Source organism: Electrophorus electricus, chromosome 14 (genome assembly GCF_041902795.1).
Source record: "Electrophorus electricus isolate QZ-2024a chromosome 14, ASM4190279v1, whole genome shotgun sequence".
NCBI lineage: Eukaryota > Metazoa > Chordata > Actinopteri > Gymnotiformes > Gymnotidae > Electrophorus > Electrophorus electricus.
In genome coordinates this window covers 14,699,504-14,726,276 of record NC_137510.1, presented here as the reverse complement: position 1 = coordinate 14,726,276, position 26,773 = coordinate 14,699,504, and the positions used below count along the sequence as shown (strand labels likewise).

The 26,773-nt window shown below is 40.3% G+C and overlaps 2 protein-coding genes across 3 annotated transcripts in view; one reads left to right on the top strand and one right to left on the bottom strand.

The window, feature by feature from the left end:
• Nucleotides 1-15,419, top strand: part of tmem74 (transmembrane protein 74) — a 77,477-nt gene extending 62,058 nt beyond the window's left edge. The window contains exon 3 of the transcript XR_014116808.1: nt 13,636-15,419. The gene's annotated coding sequence lies outside the window, so the exon portion shown is untranslated. The remainder of the gene's footprint in view (nt 1-13,635) is intronic.
• emc2 (ER membrane protein complex subunit 2) lies at nt 89-25,662 on the bottom strand. Of its 2 annotated transcripts, XM_027024271.3 has the most exons (11): nt 25,528-25,662; nt 24,643-24,756; nt 21,698-21,762; nt 20,572-20,657; nt 16,752-16,809; nt 9,468-9,553; nt 9,251-9,310; nt 6,031-6,112; nt 5,721-5,831; nt 4,142-4,246; nt 89-676 (listed from the first exon to the last, which is right to left on the bottom strand). In XM_027024271.3, the coding sequence occupies exons 1-11, from the start codon at nt 25,565-25,567 to the stop codon at nt 590-592; spliced, it is 894 nt and encodes a 297-aa protein (XP_026880072.1). In that variant the 5' UTR covers nt 25,568-25,662; the 3' UTR covers nt 89-589. The 2 variants fall into 2 exon arrangements, with proteins under 2 accessions (XP_026880072.1, XP_081551840.1); XM_081695714.1 differs by lacking the exon at nt 21,698-21,762.
• Between the last annotated feature and the right edge of the window lie 1,111 nt (nt 25,663-26,773).

Genomic DNA, 26,773 nt, shown 5'->3' with positions numbered 1-26,773 from the left:
GGTGAGGGGGTGAAGGGAGTACATGTCTAGGATGTCCTATATGGAACTGATTATTGGGAAATGTGGACACATTGAGGACTCAGGCATATTGGTAAAACACTGAAATTCTTTAATTAAAACAGACATGACCAAAATAGACACCAGTCATATGAAAATTGACATCGCACACACAGAGCACAGTATTCAGTCTAAATCAAAATGGCGTGTCCTATAAATATCGGCTAAAGTCTATTCACATTATAGTTGTTGATCTTAAGTCATCTATCTGCTAACAAACACTACTGGCCAGCCCGGACACTTCAGATATTTGTAATCTATGCATACCTGTGCAGGTAGTTCCTCATTTACTGTCTCTTCAGCCCTTGACACATGTACTCAGGAGAGCTGACGGCGAAATAAAGTCAATATGTAGAATGACTGGGGGTCTGGTCGGCTGGACTGCTCTTCAGCGTGGAGAACAAAAGCGAGTTGGAGAGTGAGGCGGGGACGGTCGGTGTGGTCCACTCTGTGGGTGGTGGTGTGCTGCAGTGTGCAGGGAGAGCTGCCACGCTGTTGTGGTGACGGAGGATAAGGAGGAGAGAGTTGAGGCTTAGGACATGGTGATGTGCATGGACTCCAACATCTCCTCTACCGCCTTCATCGAGCATTTGTTCTCCTTCTTCCCACGACCAGCAAGCTGAGACAGAGAAGTGGGGTGCGAGCGGAGGGGTGGAGACAGAGAATAAAGGGTTGAGGCAAGGACATTGCTTAATTCATAATGGTTCTCTACAGATCATGGTTTAACGCAAACCTTGTGGTTCAATAGATTCAACAGGAAAGGAGATCACCTTACAAATAGATTATGTTAAATGACAAGTATTTAAAAACATTCCATATCTAGCTGCATATATTGGATCCAAGTTTGAAAGGATGAATAATGTGTAATATGAATGGAGTTAGCTGTAGCTATAAACTTGCAATAGGAAGTGGAACAGCTCCTCAGGTTTAAGGCCAGCTCTCTGACCCCTGTGGATCCTGTTCTGGCATGGCCTAATTGATATGCTAATTCAGTCTCAGAGGTCACGTTTCTGTCTACTTTCGCTTCATCTAGAGAACACCATGGAGAGGAAGTCCATCTTAATTCCTTTTAGTCTGTTGTCATTTGCTCAAACATTCCACTTTTTGTAGACAATTTCTTCATCTAGCCTGATTCACTTTGAGGACCCCTGTGCCCTCGATCTATTAAAAAAGAACAGAGATGATCATTTCAGCCATGCCACAAGGCTCCATATCCCTCGGTCCAGTGGGACTATGGACTGACACAGCACAGGCCAAGGGGCCCACACACCATTTCTCCTTATTAGTCCTGTCTAAAAGCCATGGCCAATCCAGAACTATTACAGAAACAAAGGGCACGCAGTCAGTGCTTCGCTCAGCAATCTCTGCAGTAGAGCGGGGTGGGTGTTTGTATATGTGTATACATTTATATGTGTTTGTGTGTGAGCACGTGTGTGTACAGTAACAGCTGTGGGTATGCTGGCACTAGCCAAAAAGAGGAGCATACAGTTTGAGTGAACTCACTGGATAAACAGAGAGAGAAGCAGACGGAGCATGGCCAATCACACTGCAGTGCTGTTTCTGGACTGGAGAGCACATTTCTCCGTGTCCTCACTGGTAACTCATTAGCCCCAGAGGAATAGTACTCCTCCCCACTGCCCCTCAGCGCACAAACACACCGTGAAAAATGGTACTGCCTTACTGGGAAACCTTGCTGGATAAATAGGCCTGATGTGTGATACAAATGTCAAAAGAACACAATTCACCTTCTCCTAACATGCAACTCTCTCAATTGCCAGTCTCATGTTGAAGCAAATCATATTTTTCCCCTCATAATTCAGCCATTCTTACAAGTGTTAACATAAATTTATAGAGGATTCTATACATAGTGAGGAGAACTATACAAAACATCTGTGTGTCCACTACTCTGTGCATGTCATGTGTATCGCACACGCAGACACACATTCTCTGTGTGCTTTGTCAGTGTTTTCCATGGTTAATACATTTGAATTAGTCCTGGCCAGCAGCCAGCAGGATAACTGCAGTGTGACTCATGCATTAAGAAATGGAGGGTTTAAATTCTAAACTCATCTCATCTCTGGGCCATGTTCTATCACTTCATCTGCTCTGCATGCAGGATGCTCCAATGCTACCAGCATGACTTACAAAATGTGAGCCGAGTAACGTGTAATTAGCAGCTGGCAATTGCGGCATCTATTGGGGGAAAATGTACTTACATTTTTAAAATACAAAATAAAAGATATACTTAAAAAGAATTGAAGTAGTAATTGTTACAGCCATTTGATTCTTGCTATGGAACCAAGAAAAGACCTGAGCTGTCAGACAATAGCTTCCAGCATGTCAAATCAGACTCTCTTCCACAGTAAACAGTAAATCGCTGCGATCATGAGCAAGACGGTAAGACTGAATCCTGAACTGTGCACCATATCCTAGCAAAGCCATGATAAGCATGACATAGGCTGCCCTGTAAATACTAGCTCCTGACACATGCACACCTTAAAACAGTCATTCATCAAGCATGCACTGCTTAATGGTAAGAAGTGATTCAGTCACCCCCAATACATCTGAAGACATCAAAGCATTTGTCCCAGGCCGCTTCAAAGCAGTGTAGACAAATGAGAGCTCACCGCTCTTTCTGCAAAATGACATGGCAAATACACGTGCCTTACACTGTAAAATGCAGCCATCATGTGCCACAAGTCATTTCTTTTGAACTTTTGAAGTTGCATAACAGCTATGCATATTTCACACCATGCCCATCTAATAAGCAATCAGAGGTTGAGGTGGCTGTGCTCCCTGAGTATAACAGTCAATCAGTATGCCTGTTGCTCCTCTGGTATTTCCTTCAGCTAAAAACATTAAAATTCGATACATTACGTGAGAACAATTGTAGCCCACACAGTCCACTGCAATTTTTGTTTTTGGCAAAGCTCTGGGTAAGAGAGCAAATTTTGATGCAATTTAGAGCAGAACAGCAAAGAATGTAAGGAGGAATTTTTGTCAGCACTAGTAAAGCATTGTGTGCCAATTGTGTCATCCTAAACCACTACCCTTTTCTGTAGTGAAGACTCCTCTGAGAAACATGTCTCTCAACAGATTCAAGATGAAAAGCCCCAAATGACAAATGAGCAAGAAAGATTTGTGTCGTGTTTAGTGAGTCAATTTTACCTGCCAACAACTGAAACAGTAATATGCCCCGCAGGTCAAGAGACATTAATATGCTACTTCTGAGAAGAAGAAAACGAGCCACATTATCAGGAAAAGAGCTTTAAAACACTGTTTGTCAGAGTGATTAGTACATGGTTCTGATTTAAAACCTTCTCTCAACCTTACTGACAGTCTCTCTCATGCTGATCTCAAATGATGCAGAATTTCTTGTCTGACGGAAAAGTGGTAATGGCGTGTGTAGACACCTCTGAGGAAACCCCAGCAAAAAGCAGAGACTCCCACCAATGGTGTCAAAGGAGGGGGCTTTGTGACAGAAGTCCTCCAACCACACAGGAACCTCACTGCAAGTGTGTGTGGGCTGGATCAGGGCTTGACCACATCTGCTGAGTAAGGGACCCTTTATTACACATTTAACTGTTAATTCTTAAATAAGCAACATATATGGCCCTGACAGCAGTTAAGATTTCTATTAAATGCACGTTTGTGCTTCATGTGCCATGGCAACAGTGTAAACCATTTTAGTGATACCATCTGAGCTGCTCTTCAGTTTTTCCTCTGCAAATCTCAATCCGTTATTTACCCCTTTCCCTGCAGAGGTGGTGCATGGTGTGAGTGCTGCATTTTTCCCTCGTCGGGCACAGATGCCCATATTTGGCACCAGCTGGTATGATTCATGTGGAGGGGAATCGATAGCAGCGCTTTAACATGCAAACACAGAAAACAGCTGTGTAACACAACGCCAGCCCTGTGGGCTTAAGTCAACACATTAGCTGAGCCACCCCTGAGCAAGCGTACCGAGAGCAGATCCAGCATGTAGGCAGAGCAAGCGCTCACTACACTGCCGCTTTTCACTTTCTCTATTGGACTGGGTCATCATGTACGCAGACACACAGAGAGCAGACTCTGTGGTACTCACCTGATAGGCTCTATTGATTTGAGAGGCAGCCCAAGCAGCATACTTCACATTGTCCTTCTTCACCTTTGCACTGACTTTAGTGTTTGCAGCTATGTGACTTGCTGACTAGAAAAAAAAGAGAAAGAGCTTGAAGTGAGAATGCAGAAGAAAGTAAGACAAGCGAGAACAAATGAGATTCAGTCACGCACAGCACAGTAAAAGAGAAGGATGGCTGGTGTACAGAAGGTCACACAGAACGCCTGCAGAGATAAGCGAGCTGCTCACTGTAGAAGGATGGTGAGGCTTGGACGGCACAGCAGACTGCTCTTTAGAGGGAGGAAAAAGTGAGTTTTTCCCTGCTGCTGTGCCTGCTTTCTCCTGGTGCTCATGGTCCCTTAACGCAGTCTACTTTCTCTAAGCGGCAGAGATAAACGGTGCTGACAGGGGTGAGAGTGTCTGGGAAGCGGCGTGTGGCTAGTGCGGTGCGAAGTGAATCATGCGCTCCATGCCGCCCAAAAGCTCTCCCCTTCACAACCACAAAGCCCATGTCTTTCCCATGTTACTGCCATCAGCCCCACAGAGCAAAGCCCAGAAGATCCCATTGGGCAACACATGAAAGCGCTCACTATAGACGTGCTGAAATTTTAACTACACACCAATCAGCTTCTCTTTGAATGCTGCCAAACAACCTCTGCAGCTTGTGGAGTTCTGTATTTTTTTCCTCTCATGATATCAATTTTAATTGTGACTTTGAATGCAGGACCGCTATCAGTGTCAGAAAGAGCAGAGTGGTTTAGTGCTCGTGAGTGTTTCACACCGGGCCTGCTTCTCATATTTCTCAACCGAGCTGCAGCAAGATACAACTTGCATATATGAAAACAGGGTGGGACTGCTGATGCACCTCCAAACATGTAATGAAAAAAGGGCACCCACACAGTCTGTCTACTGGCCACTGTGGAGGACACAAGCAGCGTTTTTGGCAGTGGCCTGCCATGCCATGCCTGTGACACATGCAAACAGCACATCAAAGCAAGGAGGCTGCCTGGCTCTGTGTTTGAACTACTGAAACACACACGTGTATGCATACGCATATGAGAACAGTGTGTTTCTGTGTGCGGCTCCCCCGCACAGCCTCTGCTTCCCTTCTGCTCCCAGCTGCCTGTTTGTGTTCCTATGTCAGGAGTCACTTACAAATGATGCATTGGTGTTAATGGACAACTTCCTGTTTAAATAAATACGCAGATGAAAGGCTTATTCAGCGCAGATAGGACTCAGAGCGCAGCAGCAGCCCACGTGGGATAAAGCAGTGGCCAGTCCGCTTCCAATCTTTTACTGCCGGCAGTTTATTTATCTTCCTCATAAACATAAAAATGCCCCGCTAAAGCCTGAAGAGTTGTGTTTCACTAAAATCCAGACTGAGCCTTTTCTGTGGTAGGGGGTGTGAATGAGGATTGAGTCAGCAGTGCTCAGCCCCATCCGAGAGCTCATACATGGGGGGGGGGGGGGGATCAGAGAGGGGAAAAGGGAAAGTAGTAGGGGGTTGTAATAGGGTATTTGTTGTTTGCTTTTTTTGGCTTCTTCGGCAAAAGTCATGACTCACCATGTATAGGCCAAACAAGGCCCTCATATTTCTGTTGTTCAGTTTCAGTGCCTGCGCAAAATACTTCCTGGCTAGTTCCATGTTCTCCATCCCCCCCTGGGTGTACTTCACCTAGGAAACACAGCAGGGAAAAGAGCCAGAATCAGAATCACTGACATTTAAAACACCTACAGAACAGCTGAAGTAAATATATGTTTATGAATATTTATGAATAGAAGAAAAGTACCATAAAGGACAATGCAGCTACTGACGATGAGCAAACATACTGATAGTTAAGAAGGAAGAGGAGGAATGCTATTAGTTCTACTACCTCTGCATACTGCTCACAGTACAGGTGATTGTGTGGATTGGTCATCATCAGTTCCTCTAGGCAGAACGCTGCTTTTGCATAACTAAAGGAGCAAAGAAACAGAACAGAATAAATAAACAAACAAACCGCACATACACACCTGGTAAAAGTTCTCAAAAAACATTATTCTGTATACCATGACCAAGTGTAACCTAGTGGATGTTGTGTAAAGTAAATTTTGGTCTCGCTGACAGCAGGAAAATGGACTGCCCAAGGTTTTCCTTCTATCAGTCTTTATAAGGACTGAAGGAAATGTGTGTGAACATCCATATGGTAAAATGATGGATGTAGCTTTGCATTAGCAAAGGCAATTCTGGCGTATTTTCCCCCACATCTCTTACATTCTTGGAAGCTGATGATGAGAAAGCGGAGATAGTGTGAGATCTCCACCACATTTCTAGACACGTAGCATCAATCTGTCTGCCTTTATCCTTCCAGGCTTAAATGTGCAGTTAAAGGCTGACTTGAGGTCATTGTTGAGTAGCAGCAAGCTGTGTCACCCTCAGATGAGATCACTTCTCTCCGCGGCCTGCTGAGCTGTGGACCTCAGCCTAATCTGTAGCCACTTCATGTCTCACAGACGCTTTCCCCTTCGTGGGCTCAATCAAAGGGGTCGATGGAATTCTCCCATATACACACACAGACTTTCCAACTGCTCCCTCGCACCAAATAATCAAACAATTTTACGAAGTACGAGGACTATTACGATGAAGCCGCAACACACAAAAATGGCCAGAGGGTGTCCAAAACCTGCAGACGAGTTTAAGGCTCCAGGCCCTTCGAGTCCCCAAACCACAGTGTTTTCAGCTACCGTTAGAGAGTTCTCCATCTAACATCAAGCACTGTGCTGAACGTGCCCATGCACAAATCAATTTATTAAAACATGTCAAATTCAAAAACAAGCACTGGAATGCATCCAAATTGGTTGTGGATACTAATCTAAAGCAATCTTACTGTTGGCGAGCAGACGGGGGAAAAAGTGCTCTGACGTAAACAAGGTTCCTTTGGCAGGGACAGAGCACTGGCATTACTCCCTCTCACGAGATGAAGAACCTATCAGAACACTTAAGAGTATGTTTAAGAGACTTCAAAGATTGAGGGGGGCAGGGCCAGACAGTGAAGGAGTGTAGAGAGCAAGAGAGAGCAACCAAAGAGCAAGCAAAGAGAAGGCGAAGGGAACAGGCTATTCGGAAGGTTGCAGGCTGCTTGCAATTACCACTTCCTTTCCATAAAGACTTTCAGATGTGCTCCTGCAATGGCCCGGGCTATAGCTGAGCAGAGAGAGGGAGATGAGGAGAGGGGGCAGGGATCAGCACATACCACCACACAGCTCAGCAGACCCCACCTGATCTAATGCTGATGCCGAATGTACACTACTACATTTTCGGTTTCCATTTACACAGACAAGTTCTCGCCGCTGCAAGCAATTTTTGGAGACACAAATGATATGGCGAGCAGACTAGGCACTAATGGGGTTCTAATGTTAAACAGGCTTCAATATAGGCATCTGTTCTTCCACTCCAGTCCTAGATGTCTGATATTGCTAGAACTTGTGACACTGCTTGTGTAGGTCTGATTATTGGGGCTCTGTAATAAGGTGATATTCATAAAGATTGGGACATAGCTCTCTCTCAGCAGGGCTTGGGAAGTGGCTCTAACTAATTTGAGGGAAAAATAAAGATTAAAAGTCCAAAGTCTTTTAGACCGTGTCACACCCTAGTGTATCTCATTACAACGCCTGGTCAGAGAGCCTGCAAAGTGGGGGATAAAAGAAAGCAACAAAGGTGGTGAAACTTGTTAACTGTCTCGTTAAAGTCAAGTTTCTAAGTTGTTTTTTTTTAAATAATATATTATGGAGTTTTATAGCAGGTGGGCTGGCTGATACATGGGCCTAAAAGTTACAAACATGTAAAAGATGATGCATTACAATATCATTAACCAATATTTCAGGATATCCCAAAGGGAGCTGAGGAATAGGTGAGGAACAGAATCTTCTCAGGGCCATATTCTTCTTTGTCATCTTCAATTCAGGTATGTGGGGAGGTCATTTCTAGAAGTGAATCTAAGGCAAGATTTACACTCCTGCTATTAGATAAGATCCCAACAGAAGGTGAAATTAGCCTAATTTATTTAGCTGGCAGGGTGCCATCACAGAGATATGCAGGGAGTTTATTTCACTTCATCTCTGCCCCATCAGGTCTTGTTTTTACTGGCTGGGAGAGTAAGTGCCAACACCTTCTCCTGGGAATCTCTTTCCCAGCTCACTCACTCTCGCACAGTGTGATAAAGAGAAGTGATAATACACGGTTTGGAGGAAGAGGAGGGGAAGGGAAAAAGGGAGTCTGTGACCTAAAATAAAGAAAAGAAACAAAAAGGAGGTGAAAAAAGAGAAATTGACACGCCCGTAGATAGGGGGTTGTCAGGGTGAATGGCGTGATATTAGAAAAGTTGGACTAAGCGGGACAATAATCCTCTCACCCCTGGATTTCCTCTGGCCACTACAGCAATAAAGGCCCCACACAAAAACATGAGCTAGCCAATATACAGCCCCCTCCCCGGGGTCCTGCATTCCTACAGCCAGTGCCCTCCAACCAGGGTGACCATCTCTCCCACACACACACCCCCACAATCCCAAAACAATGATTAAAGAAGGATGGAGAAGTGGGACAAACAAAATTATTTTCCTACAATGTTTATGTCTGGCAGACACTAACCCCTAGCAACAGAGATATCAATAGAGGTGGAGGTGGGGGTCTTATCCTGAGGTCTTAAGGAGCAAATCCCATTAAACCCATACTCCATGTGACAAACAGATTCTGAGCTCAGTGAAGGCCCCTGGCTGAGACTGGCATTTCTCTTGCGTTCCCTGAAGCTGTCCCACAACCCCTCAGGAGCCACTGCTCATCCACTGAGGGACGCCCCAAAGGACAGCATGATGGTTTCCATCTTTAACCCATAGACATGAGACATGGTGGTCTGACTCAGCACTCTTATAGAGAAAATGGGCTAATCTGGTACAATTCCTGATATTCCATGAAGATAATAACAGCCAAAACTGCTTTAAGAACCTGTTTACAGTGAAATAATTTTAGCATGCACAGTAAAATAAATTTTGTTATTCAATGCAAAGATTACAATATCTAAGCACAATGACTAAAGAAATGAGATCAATTGTCAATACTCGTGTTCGTTGATGTACAGCTCTGACAGCTCATGCCACGCTTCCTGGTCTCCCACAAACCTGTGAGACAGAGAGGCAGTTAGGTTCTTTCACAGACAAAAGAGGGGTTAAGGCAGGGCTTGGGGGGCAGCTCAATCAAATGCAAAGCCCCTTTTAATTAAACCATGGAGGGGAAGAGGAGGAGAACAGGGCCCCAATCCTCCTGTAAAACACTCACTGCTCCAGATATTCGTTGAGCTCACGGATGGCATCAGTGTTCCTGCCCTGCGCTCGCAGAATGGAGATCTTGCGCTTCCTTGCTGCCTGTGGATTGACATCAACAGAGGATTAGGATTCTAAAGCCTCAAGTGTTTAGTGGATGGAGGAAAAACAGGAGGAAGAAAGACAGGGGATGTGTAAATGATCAGGGTAGTGAGTGAGCTGCTGAAAGCCCCACTTCCCCTCTGGTCACATACTCCTAAACCCATGCTGTGTATTCAGTCTGCTTATTTATCAATGTTAGAGTGCCAAGGCAGGTTTAATTTCCCTATATCCATATATGCATATAGGAACGCATAAAAAAACAAAAATGTGATACTAAATTAGATCCTTTTCTGAAATGAAAACAAGGGCCATGGTCTTCTTTCACTTTTCCCAGCCGCTGCAGGGCAGGACTGCAGCATTCAGCATTGCCTGGGACTCTTCTATCCAGCACACTGATCAAACTGTGACTACTACAATAAACAGCTATATTTTCTGCTCTTATTCTGGTTTCATGCTCCGACTAACAGTCATTACATTTTCACATGAAAGATAGCACTGAGGCAGCCATTTATCCTCTATGAGTAGTACTGCATAACCAGATTCCCCCCTCCTCAATCCCCGCATTCTAATAAACACCCTTGCATCACAAACCACTCGAGAATGATGTTCATCTAAAAGCACATTATTGACGACACAGCTGCCCCAAGCCTAAAGTGGTATAGGAGATCAAGAAAGGTAAGGGCTTTATCAGAGAAGAACACTCATGGACTCTGGCATCACACATCATGAGCCTGCTAACGAAGAATGGACAAGGGCACTGCATGCTTAGCAGGAGCAGATAAGTGGTGACTCATCCCATTTAAGTAGAGAAAACAGCACATTACCCAAAAGCCCAGGGCTGTGCACATTCATATGAGCTTGTGAGGCCTAGCCTGCAAATGCTCCAAATAATGTTCACATAGCCTTCTGCTGTAGAAATGACCTTCAGGCAGATTAGACCCTCATCAATCTGAATCAAAGTACTATGCTTACTTCTACGACTTTTCCAAAAGCCATCTTTTTCTATACTCACAAGTGTAGAGCAAAAATTAACAGCTTTACCCACAGAAGCACACAGTCTTGCCACAGAGATTATTTATGGACTGCCATTTGATAGAGTGGGTCTTCCTCACTCCCACACTACAGACCAACCCCTGTTGAGCTGAGCATGAGTCACATCTGAGCAGCCATAAATCTGGAACTGTTCTGACACCATTGGCATTGCATATCCACTTATCCATCATTGGTGCAGGCAGGCAAAGTCACTGAGTGGTCACAGCATCCCTGTTGGTTACAGGGATTACACCACTCACTCAATCTACTTTCAGTCCTGCCATAATCTGACCTGACTTTATGGTCATCAATTATCAAATAATACTTAATATGGATAATGTGTCAAACTGAAGTTTGTTAACTTCTCCTACAGAACTAGGATTTTCAAAAGACTGAACTGTTCTTATCCACCTGTTCTCATGGACATGGACTAACATCCATCTTTAATTAAGAAGAATCTTCCTGTCATGCTGATAAAATCTCTTTTACAATTCTAAGCAGTAATTGTGTCCTGAAAGACATCTCATTGATCCCAAATGATTTAAAAAATAATACCATTACAGAAAGAAGAAGAAGGCTGGAATTCAATATATTATCTGGCTATCTGTATCAATGAACAACTAATTAGTATCTAATTAAGATATATTTTTATATACAGAAGTAATGGACATTTTGCCAAGGGAGCAAATTGACACCACTTCAAAACTATGGGAGGGTGTGAAAAAGAAGGCCAAATAACAAAAATTGCAAATAGGAGCAATGGAGTATGACACCAGATCATTGCTGTAGGTACTGGAACACAATAAATAGTGGAAGGGCTAGAAGTTCTAGCATTTTTTGGACACCACCATGGCACAGAAACCTTGAACAATTTTTGTTGATTCAACAATTTTGGTTAATGGGTACCACATCTATTCTACAGCCTATAATTACAACAGCTCAGTTTCCAATCTCAGCTCAGCATGCTGGGATGCCTCACAAGTCCTTACAGTAGTCGCCAATTTTCCGCCATTTTCTTGGCTCTACCCTCCCTTCCCCCATTCCATGTTGATAAAATAGCGTCTAGATAAGCCTCATTCAACCAACATTTACAGACAGGTAACCTAGATGATGTCATCCCCTCCCATACCACAACCTCCGCCACACCATCTGCTAACCAGCCAAAGAGCGCTGGATTGTGGGAGGGAAATGGTCTGGTCGACATCACACCACAGCTCCATTTTGTTCCACTCCCGCCCCCAGGTTTGAGAAGCACACAGGAGCTGATGGAAGGTGGCGGGTGTTTGGACATCAGGAAATAGGCTGATCTCAGAGAAATCTGGGCTGGGTCTCAATTTGTCAGGATAGTTCACAAGGCACCTGCTTACTGACATAATGTTCCCACAAGTGGGTGAATCCTACAAGGAAAGAAAGCATTTCTCCAGTAGCACATTTGTTGTTTTTAGCCTAGTAGTGCTGAAAGAAACTGAAAATGTGTGTGAAGCGCAGTGCAACAGGAGAGATATTATATATATATATTATATATATATATATATATATATATATATATATATATATATATATATATATATATATATATATATAAAGTCTGGAATAAAAAAAAAACATTTAACCTCCCGGAAACTGTCACAGACCAAACAGCCTGTTCCTGCAATATCTCTACCATGACAGATTAAAACGGTCTATCAAAAATGTTGCTGCCACCTAGCTTACCTATACCTTACCTGTCATAAATTAATATATTATTTAATAACCATCATTCATAAATGATTCTGGCACATGGCACAATCTCTTTACTCTCCATTTAGTCAGATAAAGAGCACAATAGATTTTGCATTTTCACAATGATTCATGAAAACATTCAATCCATAACAAGATACTGTCTTTGAAACACTTGACAAACAAGGGTAATTATCTTCTTTCACCTTCCTAGTTGCTCTAGGGCAAGACTACACAGTTAGTTAGTTAGTTGGTTAGTTAAACCTGATACAATAATACAGTTTATTAAATCAAACTTATTTCCCCACATGCAGGATGTATCAGCTATAAGAATTAACCATTTGGCTAAAAGCAGAAGGTAAAAATACCAGACATTTGAAATGTTTTCACTTCACATGTACAGGAATTTCATACATTGCTCACTACAACACTACCCAACTTGATTCTGATTTTCAGGATTTTTAAAAAATTTTGTTTTTAGTTCATTAGTAATGCTGACCTACACTGTACAAAGTCCAATTTCTAAAGTGTTACTCAAATCCTCTTTTTGGATAAAACCTTGACAAATAAAAATGACTTAATTTTTACAACCATTGGAAGAAAGGATATAAACATAAAAAATTAAAATATGATTTCTTCAAGCAGTTACTTAAAAATGATATAGGCTTTGGTTTTGTTATAAACACTTGGCCTAAAATTGGTATGTCCGGATGGCTCACACTAAAACAAATGATTAAAAAATTCTTTTACTGCCCTGGGCTCTGTCATCAAGCAACTAAATATTTAAACATAGTTCAGCTGTACTATTAAGAAACTTGTTTAGAAGGAGACAGTCTTCACTACTTTCCTCCATCATTTTGCATGAGCACTTTATTTCTTTGGAAGAGGGGCTCTAGGGAAACAAGGATCAAGGATTCACAAGCCCACCTACTTTGGCTAGGTGATTCCCTATCATTTTTCCCCTAACCCGATACCAATACCAAGCTAGTATTGTGATACCAATACTTATTTTTGTGACGGTGCAGCTGGGTGGCTCCTCAATGCTTGCTGGGGATACTAGAGCTGTTTGCATCTCCGCCAGGTGATCTGGCTTCCTTGTCTGAGGCAGCGAGGGAGCCATTATGCAAGCTCCAACCAAGGGAAAAGAACCTCAGCCAAGACCTGCTGTTGCCTTCCCTTACAAACTAAAGGTTTTGGTGTCCGTAACCAGCCCGGTTTCGTCGGGGGGTAGGGGGAGTTCTTAGCAGTCCACATCTGACCACTATATGGGCAGGCCAATCGGTCTGGAGGTGTGCCTAGGGGTCAATAACCAGTTGTGCCTTGTTTTGCAGGTGCAAGCATGGTTGCAGTCACCCAATGGACAATAGGGCGATCATCCCATTGACGCAAGTGGTCACCAGCTCTTCCCCAGCTGACAAGAGAGGGCTCAGTCGATGTAGGGGGCACCATTTCAATTGCCCTGTAAAATTAAGGGGTCCCAGCTGCTGTAGAGGGACAGTGTAGTTGACTAGAGGGGGCACTCTCTCCATGCCCAATCAGCAAGGGGCCCAAGACGGGCCCCATCGAGACAACAGGGCAACTTTCTGCATCTCCATACCTAGTTGACCTTGAGGGACCCTGTTGAGAAAAAAGGACGTGTCTCCACACATCCGTATGCAGTTGGGGAGAGACGTCTCAATGGAGGAAGACGGTGGCCAGTCTCCTCCAGATATGTGCATCGTCATAGTGCCCAGGGCTTCGGGAAGCGTGGCATCTTCCATGCCCTAGGCTCTAGGTGGCACAGCATGCTCCGTGCCACATGCCCAGGTGCGTATGGTGCCCACTTTATCCCCACACCTTTGCTTTGCCACTGCCATTTGATTGGGGGGGGTTTACTGTGATGGCTTTGTTATAGTTATGGTTTGTACCCTTTGATGTTTGGTTTTGTTAGTTTCATTAAACTCTTGAGCTGGAGACTCCAAGTTTGCTTCCTCTTTTTGTCTTGCGGATTTAAGTTCATATAAGTATGCTTAAATAGTAACGGTGAGTTTGTTGAACTTCATATAGTAGCTTGAATTAACTAAGACAACTTTCAAAATGTTCACATAACAGTATAGTTGAGTTGCTTCAAAATAACTCAAGATTGCTTTATTTTTCAAAATGTTTAGTGTAGCAAAACTAGTCATTAACCATTTCACGGATTGTATGCAGGTAAACTTTATATATTTATTGCTGAATTTAAACCTACTTCAAGCATTGATTCTTATTTCCTGATGCACATACTCTCACTGTAACTTTCCAAAGGCAAAACAAGCAACAGACCTTGGTGGGTGGTGTTGATATGAGGTGCAATAGTACACTCAGAAATTAGATCCCAGTATCTATTTATGGATAGTTCTCGTGACAAACAAAAATCAAAAGCATACACTGCTCTTCTCAATTTGCACTTATGTCTTTGCACAGCAGTTCTTTTTTGTCCATTTGTTGCAATGTCCATGCAAACTGTGTATCTGCAGACTGTTATGAATATTATGTGTAGAGAGTACTGCATATTGGAGGTTTGCTGAAATGACTGCATTAATATTTCAACTGATTTTACGTTAAGTAAATATTGATATAAAATTAGAAAGCCTTGACTACTTGAGAGACAACAAATATACAATTAAAAGTACCATGAAAAACAAAAAGGGATTTTAAATGAAAAAGGACCTATACAGTATAAGCAAGTCAGCAGTAAAGTTTTTGTTGCCCTTGTTTTTGCTGCTGAAAAAAATGCCTTGCAAGCAACAAAAAAACAAAAAACCCACACAAACAAAAACCAACACACCTGACAGTATTGGAATTTGATTTTAAAACGAAGCTGTCTGATAAAAACTGTGGTTGAGTGATTTTTTTCAGTGCAGACAATTGTAGCAATGGAATATTTGATAGCTTTTATGGGAAGAAAGGCTCTACACAGTCCACACATCAGGAATATATAGTTTATGCTGGCATGAAGAAAAAAAAACACTAAAGTCACGCCAACTTCCACTTGGCAGTTAAACCGCAAACTGGAAACTAAATGATTCCTATATTCAGGGCTAACATTGTAAAACTTAAGAAAATGTGTTTTCTAAATATTATTAATGCCACATTTGATTTGACCATCCATGTATAACTTGGACAACACCATTAAAGGGGAAAACAGGTTTCCCTCTGGGGGTGTATTGTTTTCATACCTTCTGAATGTTAACAGAAGGACAGAGATACGATTACCAGATTGTGAAAAATAACTTGACCGCACTGATTTGATTACAACCATTTTGCACTAGTATTCTCAACCTCTTGTTTATGCACTGTTCAATGTGCTTGCAATTTAACTGTGATCATGGGAAACAGGGAGTGTGTCTTGGTTGAAATGCCTGAAAAACAAACAGAGGATTTCTACTTTTCATATGAAGAAAGACTGATGGGGCCGCTTTAGTCCAATAGAAACAGATAATAAAACAAATAGCAACAGTAATGATAAAGGGTGGAGGGGGGTGTTAAACAGGCAGTGAATCTTTGCTAGTGTGACAAGGAGGACCAGAGAGGAGAAAGAAAATAAGAGAATGTGAAGGGCAAAAACAAATGAGAGAAGTGACTGCATGAATGCACATGAGGGATTGTTGACTTTGTCAGCAAAGCCTCCCTGTGTTTGAAACAGACAGTTAGGTGTGGAATCCTCAGGCGGAGTCCAGAGAATAAATGTCTGTGCTTCATCTTGCACACTTTGCCAGCCCAGAGAAAATGTTTAATATTACTAAGCAAGTCCATATGTTAGAGAAGCACAGGAAATGTGTTGAGTGTCTTCAAGGGAAAGCCAAAACAAATAAGGTCATAGTTTCTTTTGGAAACCATTCAAAACCTTTATTTTCTTGTATGACCACATGTCCTTTTGGAATCAATTAACAGCAGGTACATTGTGTTTTAGGGTGATGGCTGGGGTGGGTGGCAACGAAGGGCTGCCAAAATATTGAGCAGACTTGGGTGTTGCAAATAATTCAACTGAAACAATGTAAATCAAGTATTCAGAAAAAAAAGACTGATGAGTGACACCAGGAATCTGTAACCTTCCCACTGTTAACTGAAATGCAGTCTAATTATGAGAAAATGGATAAGAGTAAAAAGTGATCGATCCCAGTCTACAGAAACGCAGCTTTTATTTTTGTAGAAGTTGCCTGCAACATGGTGAATACTACTAAGGTGGATAAATCAACAGTTGTTGCTCCTTCTCTTGTATGTTGTGTGCATCTGCGTTGTTGAGTGAGTGGGGGAGTAAAGGGAACAAGAGAGAGAGAGAGCAAGAAAGAAAGGGACAGAGAGATGAGCGCTGTGGTTGTAGAGATAATTTAACTAAACAAATGCTGACACCAAAGACCTTCAGCACTTTTGTCACAATACATCTTTAACCACAATGTAAGAAAATGATCTTCAGTTCTTTACTTACTGTATTAGTGGGGTCATCTTGTAGTACTGAATCGTACAACTTATTGGCGTCTTCGTACCTTTAAAGCAAAGAGAGATGGTGTTGTGAGGGTGATCACCATTTACACAAGCCATATGATATTAGGCAGCGGTGAAATCAAACAAAGCTCAAGGCAATCAACTTGTTGTATACAAAATGGCTTTTCTCTATGGTTACAGGAGAACGATCGCATAAATCAGTGGTGTGTGTAGGGAAGGAAATAAACAGTTGTTACTGTAACAGCTTGTATGGTCCATAGAGAAAGCCTTTGTACAGTTTAACAATGAATCTCTCACAAATGAACACAAACAAAAACAAGCCTGTTGATCTGTATGTGCAACGACTGCCTGCTTTGATCCACCTCCAAACAAACCGGGCTCTGCTTCCATCACCAATTACACACCGTTTACAACAGTAAGATGGGGGAAAGTGGGGGGGATGTGGCGGTATTTAGTTATACTGAGTTCACCAAGTAAAAAAACAAAAAAAAACACTTCAGAAAAGGATGATAAAGTACCATTAAAAAGCAACACCAATGAAATTTCAAAAAAAATTGATCTGGTAATCTGGTTAAAGATGTAATCTGGTATAGATTATATATATATATATATATATATATATATATATATATATATATATATATATATATATATATATATATATATATATATATATATATATAAAATACGTTTGTCTTTTTATGATCTGGTAATTCGTTTGTCTTTTTATGGAAAAAAAAGCAAAACCCATCTTTGCCTTGCCTCCTTAACAGGATCGTCTTTAATCATATGTCATAGATTCGTAGCAGGATTATGAATTTTTCCAGCAGAAAATGGAAACATCTAGTTATTTGCAATGCAAACATCACAGCTTGTCCACGCCAAAAGCCACTATTTGTGGAAACAGCTGCCAATCATGCAGATTTCACCTGGAAAACACTTGTGAAGTAATTTGATAGCCATTCCCCCTTGGTACTCATAGGTGTAAATGAACAGCACTAAAAAAAATGGCTCTTTATGTCCCAAAAGAAACCACAGAAACTAAGAATCTAGAAAAGAAACCACAGAATCTAAGAAAGGATGGTCTTCTATTCAGGAGGGCCTTATATTCTATTCACTGCTACATGAGTAAGGTGCATTTTGTGCGAACTAAAGGCTTGCATATTTTGTGTTGGGTTACATAGGAAAAGAATGAGCGTTTTTGTATAGAGACGTGAGCAAGCAAATAAAGAACTTTATATACTATTTAAACGTCACAAAGTTGCTTTGATGGTAACTGAATTTTCTATGACAATCTAAAATTACCTTATACTGGAAGCATATTTTAAAATGTCCTTTAAAAGGACAGGCACAATTATTGTGGAAATTTACCAAAAAAACATGGTGTATTTAGTGTGGGATTTCTGGCGAACGGTTATACATATACAACTGAAAATCAGTAAGCCAGCACTTATAATAGACCTAAGAAATTTTATGTTGATAGATGTACTGCATTTTAAAAATATCCAATGCTATCGAATAATTTATTTGATTATGCAAGATTATGCCGCTAGAGGGCACGGGGGCAATAGGAGGTTCAAAGACACTACATCCACCGATGTTGACTAAATTGTTTATGTTATGAGGAGGACAATGTGACCTCAACCAGCAGGATATTTGCAGTGCATTTCAAGAAGGGAACATTTCAGAATCATTACACTTTTGAAATGGTGTCTGCAAAAGCTCTCCTGCTCAGCCCAAAAACTCCATGTATTCTGCTGGTTCATCAGCATTTGGCACACTAGGTAATTAAACAACCATAACAGTTCTGAGACCTAGAAGTAGGACCCTATTAAATTCACAGGGAAAAATCTTACATTTTTTCAAAAATTATGGATTTCAATCATTTTAGAAGGCAAATCCTACTTTCATGGCATTTATTAAATACAACTACAGCATATTGCTAGCTATAACATGGCAACGTAGCTTCACCAGGCTTAACACCTGAGTGGTAAGAACTGAACATCAGGAGACACTGTTAGGATTCACCTAAGATGAAAATTCTGACCAGTCATTCCAGAGAATTTATAGGCAGCACCATGCTAATGTTTAGCAAGATGCTGAAGCCTCAAACAACCTCCAAAATACAAAAGCAACGTATGCCATTCTAATTTATCAGAATTAGTATTATCGGTTTATTAAACTTAAATCAGCATTAGAGATCAAAAGTATAACTTGTGCAGGTTAAAAAAAAAAAAAAAAAAAAAAAAAAAAAGTAAATAACTAACATCTCTACTTTTAGTAAATCCTCCAAAATGATATTCTTGTTTGACTCATCTATATAGAAACAGAAAAAAAGCAACAAGTGTTGGCATTTAATGCTGCAATGTCCAGTTAAGATATGTAGTGAATATTTGTTTTACTGTATTTCACAGAAAATCTGATTTTTCAGAAGAAAAGGCTGACTGTACACTCCATGACCTGATTTTCATGGCCATGAATTTTGTAGGGTTCTACCTATAATCTTATTTTCAGTGACTAAAGTTAGCTAGCATGTTGTATTTGTGCCATTTAATTTTTTTTGTATAGTTAGCTTTAGTTTATTTCTACAATACCACTGGTAATAGTAAACATTTAGGTTAAGTATCTCATTAGGTTAGCACTGGCCAATATTTAAACTGAACTTTTCCAGAGAAGTAACCCAAAGACTTGGTGTTGGTGTGTGAATCTGAACTGACAACAAGCTCACTAAAAGTTACAGAACCATCACTCTTGCTGCTACTTTCACTGTGTGCCATGTCATACTTGCTAGCCTAGCTAACGGTATATGTTAATCTGGAGGGTGTCAACTTCACCCACTTCATAATTATGCTGCTGAGGTTGCCACAAACAGCCTTTATGAATCACTGGGTATAGCAATTTTAGACAATAGCTAAATAGTTTAACTATATTATGGTTTCACTTCCTATGTCGCTCAAGTCAGTACAAGAAGCTGAGGACAAACTAGTGTCTCAAACGTTTTCTCCCTGCGGGCTGCCTGCTACCACTTCAGCAAGCAAACCTTGGCCTCATGATCAAAATTAGTTTTTCCCCCCACAGCTGACAACAGAAGCAACTCTGGTTCCTATTATCACTGAACAGCTCTACTTTCAGTGCCACCCCTACCCTCACATCCACTTCATTACTGCACTGCTCTCTGGCACATCTGACAGGGCACTAGGCAACCACGCTGCCACTACCATACTTTATTTATGTAGGATTCAGGCATGTTTTGTGTGCATGTGTGTGTTTGGGGGGGCTTCACTTAGGCTGCAAGTGTGATAGCAATTAGACTCAAATTTGCAGTTTATTTAATCTGATTGAGCAGGAGCAATCACACTCAATTATGGCATAAACCATAAACAAGTCGATATGGTGAGCAGAATCAATCCAATGACTCATAAAACCCAATATATTAACACTTATTTCTTTTTCTGTAAATGGAGAGAGGGTTCAATAGAAACATAGGCTGAAAACATATGGAACACTATATGTCTGCACATCTACATTTCACAGAGAGGAAAAAAGGGGGTGGGACCTTCAGAATAATAGTGGGAGTCACCACTTCCTTCCTGGGAATTCCTCATTCAGCCATAGGAGCTATAAGACAACAGAGCACTGAAATTCTCTCTCTCTCCCACTTCACCAGTGGAATGGTGGCTCACTAAATCAACAGCCCCCTACCACTCATCCTGCCTCTTATGGTCTGCTTACATCTGAGCCTGCCTGAAACCCAGTAAACACACAAGACCAGCTTGCTAAGATGGTGCTACTGTGAGTCTTACCTCTCCAGAGCCTCTAGCCGCATACCCACTAATCGCTTCACTCTGTGACTGTCTGGAAACTGCCTCTTCAGCTCCTGTAGACAACTCTGTACCAAATATAAGAACATTTTTGTGTAAAAACACATGCAGCCATGTACAAAATCAGTACTTAACCTTGAAGTCTTTTAAGCATTGGGCAACAAAGCAGAGCGTGCACACAGGTACATTTTGTTGTTAGTTTACACCACTTAAGGGGAAAAACATTTTCAAAGAAATTATATCCAAAAGGTATTTAACTTTACTATATCTACTGTAGAATGCATGAACTAGATGGTTTAACACAGCAATATTATGTTGAAGGTTTCTGTTGACCATAAAGTGAAATACAATAACTTTCCAGTTGCAGGTTCCATGCTAAGTCAGCAATAAAGCTGTGAGAGACAATGAGAAGAATTGCAACTGACGTGGGTGAGAAGTTAGAATGCTGTGCTGTGGGTACACACAATTCCACACCAGCTACTATAAAAAGGAGGGACAGGATGCTACTTTTCCCATCTTTTTCCTCTTCTACACAGGTCTTATTTTCCTTGAATTGGGTGAGGAATGGTTATCATCAAATCTAAAGTTTTCCTGGTCAGAATGGAAAGTTTGTAATGTGGTTCAGCCCAGTTGACCATCACAGTCATGCTAATTTTCCATCAGGTTTTTTTAGCAACTCAACTTCAGAATCAGTGTTTAGCTGAATTCAACAGTAAGCATCTCTCTTTTTACTTGCTTCTTTGCATATAAAACTCTAGTCAGAATTAAGCAAATGAGTAATTATTCTAAATATCTCTAAAGGGCTGTGAAGAGAATGACTGCATTAATACTTATACGTTCATAAAGGCCACACAAGGTAACTTTGTGCTTCAGTAGTTATAAAGGTTGCTCAAAGTAACTTTGAGCTTCAGTAGCTATTTTTCACATTTTGGATTAATCTTTTGCAAATTGTTTTTCCAAAGTACACACAGAGTGATGTTTTCTGGCTGAATAAAAATCGTTTTGCATTTGGCAAGCCGAGTGACAAAGCAACACGGCATGTGAGAGATGAGGTGTGTGCTGAGTGGACGTGGGAAGGAGGAAGGGAAGGAGGGGAGACTAAACTCACCCATGCCAAATCATCCCGACTACAGTCCAGCGCTGCAATCATCACCTGCTCATAAATTATCCAAACTGGGCACAGGAGAGCATCAAAAAAATGACACCATTCAATAAACCTATTTTCAGTCAGGTACCAGAGATGACAAAGTAAAATAAACGCTTTTTGGCACTGCATTTGGAAAAAAAATATATAACATTTAACATCTAGCACTTACATTACTGCTAGGATTTCTCCTTTTAATGTTCACATCCTATTGCTGCAGCTCTTGCACAGGTAAGTTTAAACTGTATTCTATTAAACTCCACAAAACTCATCTTTTACATTACATGGGTCATGTTTAAGATGACATGGTATAGCAAGCAGATAATGATTGCAGGTAACTATTTAAAACCAGGTCAGAATAACTGAGACCACAAAATGAAAGGCAGCACAGAATTAAAATAAATCTGAGTAGAATGTCACAGCTTTTCCTTGTGTGTCTAAAACTGCTAATGACTGCTAAATGCTTAGTAGGGTATTTTCTTGACCAGTGAACTAAAACAATTTTTAAAAAAAACAAAAAAACAATAATGGTCATGGTCAATGTATGTAATTAATGGAATTAATGCTCTATATCCGTCTACTATGATTTGAAAAAGATAGTTAACTAAACAAGAACAATAAAATGCTACATGAGATAAAAAACGAAAAAAAGGAGAAAAAAAACAAAACAAATGCCTACATCTCTGTTTTTATGATTCCAAGTCTTGTTTTAATAATTACTATCCTGTTTCACAGCCAATTATAGAGCTTGTTTCAATAAAACAGTGTTAAGTGTTTATCATTCCCCTTAAAGACTTCATGAATCATAATGACAGCAGCAGCCAAAAAAGCTAAATCAAGGACCAATAAAAAGCTATCTAATGAGTTGCAGTTACTATTTCTGAGCATTATACTATTCTGAGATCAGTCTTATACATTTAAACAAAAACCCAAAACCATCATTACCATATCCTACCTGCTTCAGATTCAACGATCATGTCACTGAGGATAGCCTTCAACCTAGTTTACTGTGTAACCCGGCTTACCACCCTGAGGCCTACTACATCACCAACATGAATAACCATGAACCACAGGGTGTTAAAGCAAGCCAGGGAGCCCGACAGCAAATACTGATTTTACTGATACCAATTACCAAAAATCAGTGCACACAAATTAGATGTGTAGGGTAAATAAGAAAAGCTAAATCAAGTTCACTCCCTCAAAAATTCAATCTATTGTTGCTATATTTATTTTTATTAGCAATAACTCGTAACATTTAGTTGTGTGCAATATATACCTACGGAACTTTTCATTCATAACTGAATATAAATGGTGATTTGATTGTGATAGAAAATCACTTGTGAACACCGTCTTAAAGCAGTATCAAAAAAAAGGACATTATTTGACCTAAATAACAGGACACCCTGGCTTATTTACACATATGTCCATTGTATTGTCTTGCCTGTAACCTCAAGTTCTCGTTACTTCCATCAAATGTAAATCCCACATAAGCAATACAGGGCTATAAAACAAAAATACTAATTTTCACTAATTAATATTTAAGCACCTATATTCTGCACCAGCCCATGTTTGAGCCCAGGAAGAGAACAAAATTTGTGTGGGAATGCAGTCATTAGCTTTTTTTTTTTTTTTTAAACAAAAAAAGCAAAAAAAGCATAGTCCCTTAGGGGCTCTGTATCTTGGTATATAAACAGTGGTGTAAAAAAGACTAGAATCACACAGCAACATTAATTTTTTACTTTATGGATTACCTTTGACTAAAATCAACACTATTTCTTTCTGTGGTAAAGATTACAATGCAATCAAAGTATTTGGTTTTGCATCACTTGCAAGGACTTGTTCCAGTGACTTTCACCATTTCTAAAATAGTTTTCCCTGCATTACAGAACACAGTCAAATTCAGCAAAAACAAAAATTTACCACAATGAAAAAAATCTCTTTTGCCTGGAAGAGACTAGTCAGACTGAAAGAGACCATAAAATAAGACAGCACAGTAAATCTATTATCTCCCACACCACTGCACACACCTTTTAAACTATGCCCTGTACATAATCATACTTGAAAAAGTTGATCATTTTGATTTTTGCAGTTGACCAGCTGCGAAATTCCATCCCTTATAACAGTACAATCTTAAGTACCCATCAAAACTTTTCATTTAGAAAAATGCAATGTATGTACACAAAGTCTTACTGCAACTCAATTGCTGTTTGCTTTACTTTAGGCTGTTTTAAAAATGACTGCACTCAAACAGCAAATGCAGTTATTTGTGTATTAGGGATATCGTTATACCCAAAGTAACAATTACAGTTCAAGTAAAAAGTTAAAGTACAAAACCTTTTTTTTTAAATAGCAAACAGAAAATTAGTACCATTTGGGATGTACTGATAGCAGGAGACACAGTTCTAAAACTATATCATCTTATGCCATTGTTAATATTTATTTTCCATTAACTCATCTTGAAATGACTAACAGCTAGCAAATGTCTCATAAATGGAGACATTCAGGTTTGAAGGTGAGTCAAGAGCACTGTATAACCCAATTGATAATATTCGTGTTCGTCAACATAATACAGATATTAAAATATCTATAAGAAATGCTTCAATGTTCAAATGTAGTCACATATTTGGGGCAGTTACTTAACATTGTGTGGGCGTAGTATTAAATATTCACAAGATGAAATAAGGGAACACTGACTTGGGATCCACCTATATTTTATGTGGAGGCCTGTATCTGAATTAATTTTTATGCACAGTGTGCAGGGTTATATTAATGCACTGTTAAATCCCTTCTCTGTCAATCAGCAACAGCATAATAAAACAGGAGAGAGAATTCTATCATTCAAAAGATCATTCAGATAAGTGGAAGCTCATAGACCCGAGCATTGTTCCATCGTGCAAGTTCAGACTTACTGTCATCGCCGAGCTTTGAAGCATGTTCACTGATAAGTTCCTCACCAACATCCACAATCTGCTCACTATTTCTGTAATTCTCCTCTCTCCACTTTCGGAGTTTGTCTCGCATCTCTAAAAGAAAACACGGACAAAACCATTGTTTCAACGTGAGCACTTAACTAGCCATATACGATCAGTTTTGAATTTAACTGGATTTAAAGAAGGAAACGGATATTTGTCTGGGACAGTAACTAGATAAACTAGATCTAGCCGGCAAACCTGTTCTATAGCTAGCTAAGCTAACTAGCTACATAACTCGCTAAGAAATTGTTAAAGTGACTAACCATTCAAAATCCAACCTACATATTAGTTAAATCACATACTTGATTTATCTAGATAGTTAGATAGATAACCCATCATGCTAAAAGCAGATTTCTGGTAGCTTCGTTACAAGTTTAGTACCCCAGCTGCTGAGCGAGCTAGCCAGGCCATCTAGATAACTTTCTCACCCAACACGCTAATGTTACTACTGTCAGACAACAGGCCAAATTGCTGCTGTTTTTGAAGTCAACGAGGAAAATCCAAACAAGGCCAACCAGGTACCAGCATCAGTGAAACATTGTAGCTAAGTAGCTGGTTAGCTACGATATCTAGTAAGCTATCTAGCTAGCGGTTAGTTATATTTGCAGTTACCACGTAGGTTGTTTAGCCAGTTAGCACAGCTAGCCCTTGGCTAGGTAAGGAGATTATCCCGTTTGCTCGATTAATGCAAACATACAAATCTGTTGAATGACCTAGTAAGACCACTCTCTGTGAAGTTTAAAATGAGTGTTTATGCTTAAATTGCCATAAGGTTCGTACAAACAGTCAAGCCAGAGATGCATAAATCTGTTATTTAGCTACCTTCCCAAGTGACATCGTACAGTTCCGAAATAGACGCCATTTTTCCTTAGGACCACCTTCCTCGTGGCAAATAATTGGCTGACTCGTTTACGATGGAAGTCAGGGGAAGGTCACACTGAAGAAGATGGTCAGTGCAGGGTGGTCACTTAAGATCATCATCTTAAGATCATCATCACTAGATCCGAAATTTAAATGTGTCCTTATTATGTGTCCTTGTTATACCTATTTGTCTAAGGCCAGGCTTCTGTTTGAGTAGATCTGTATGATAAAGTACATTATGTTAGCGTTGTATAGTTTTGTTTTTTTTTTACCATAAATGGTTAACAAATTATATCTTTATATTTAGATTTAAGAAAATGTTAGGCCTGAGATCACTGCAGTTATGTATATGAATCTAAATCTATGCATTGGCATAGGTGAAAAATGGCAAAATCTATATTTAAATGTGGTTATGGGCCTAGTGGTCTCAGACTGTTGTTTTTTTTTTTAAACTGCTGAATATGTGAAATGAACTTTAGGATTAATAGGCAAAGCATCAGCTAAATCCTAACTGAAACTACTTTTAACTCTATTTCTCAGATAATATTAGATATTTGTATTTATTGTCCATTTAAAATTATATTAATGAGTTCCCAAACATCTCTAGTCTGATGTAAGTATAGAGAATCATAAATACATTTATAAAGTCTACAATGGTTTCATGTGTTATTTTTCTTCATCACTGGTTCAACAGGTTTCTCAGACTCTATGGATCTGGCATCATATATGCTCTACATCTAATATAATCGCTGAAGTTGACTCAGCACAAACTGGCTTAAATCTGATGTCACACCTTTTGATGGATCTAACTGCATTCTCAGTAGGATTCACAGGCTTGCCTTTACGAAAATGGGAAGAGCTAGTGTTATAGTGTAAGACTACCATAACATATCACCATCTCTACAGCAATACGAAAAATACACAATGTGTGGTTTATCTTACGTTAAGCTCTAGCAATTCATGAACATGTAATTTCCCAGTCTGCAGATGGCAGTCAGTTGATATGTGGTCAAACTTTTGCTGGAAACCCAAACAACACTGCAACCACATTAAAACAAGCAAACGTTGGTCTTTGGATTTAAAGGGCTTCTCTTGGGCTGACAGGGCAATGTGTTAAAGGCTGGGGGCCCACTTACAACCTGTTGAGCAGACTGGACTATGTAACCTTTTTGAAGTAAGGTGACAGCAAGATTGATGAACTTTCCTG

Excerpts from the sequence above, each read along its gene's own strand:
- emc2 (XM_027024271.3), bottom strand. The coding sequence starts at position 25,567 with ATGGCGTCTATTTCGGAACTGTACGATGTCACTTGGGAAG. Across the intron at positions 21,763-24,642 it reads TTCAAAGCTCGGCGATGACA|TTTGGATAATTTATGAGCAG; the intron begins GTAAGTCTGAAC and ends TCCTGTGCCCAG. Across the intron at positions 16,810-20,571 it reads CGGCTAGAGGCTCTGGAGAG|GTACGAAGACGCCAATAAGT; the intron begins GTAAGACTCACA and ends TTTGCTTTAAAG.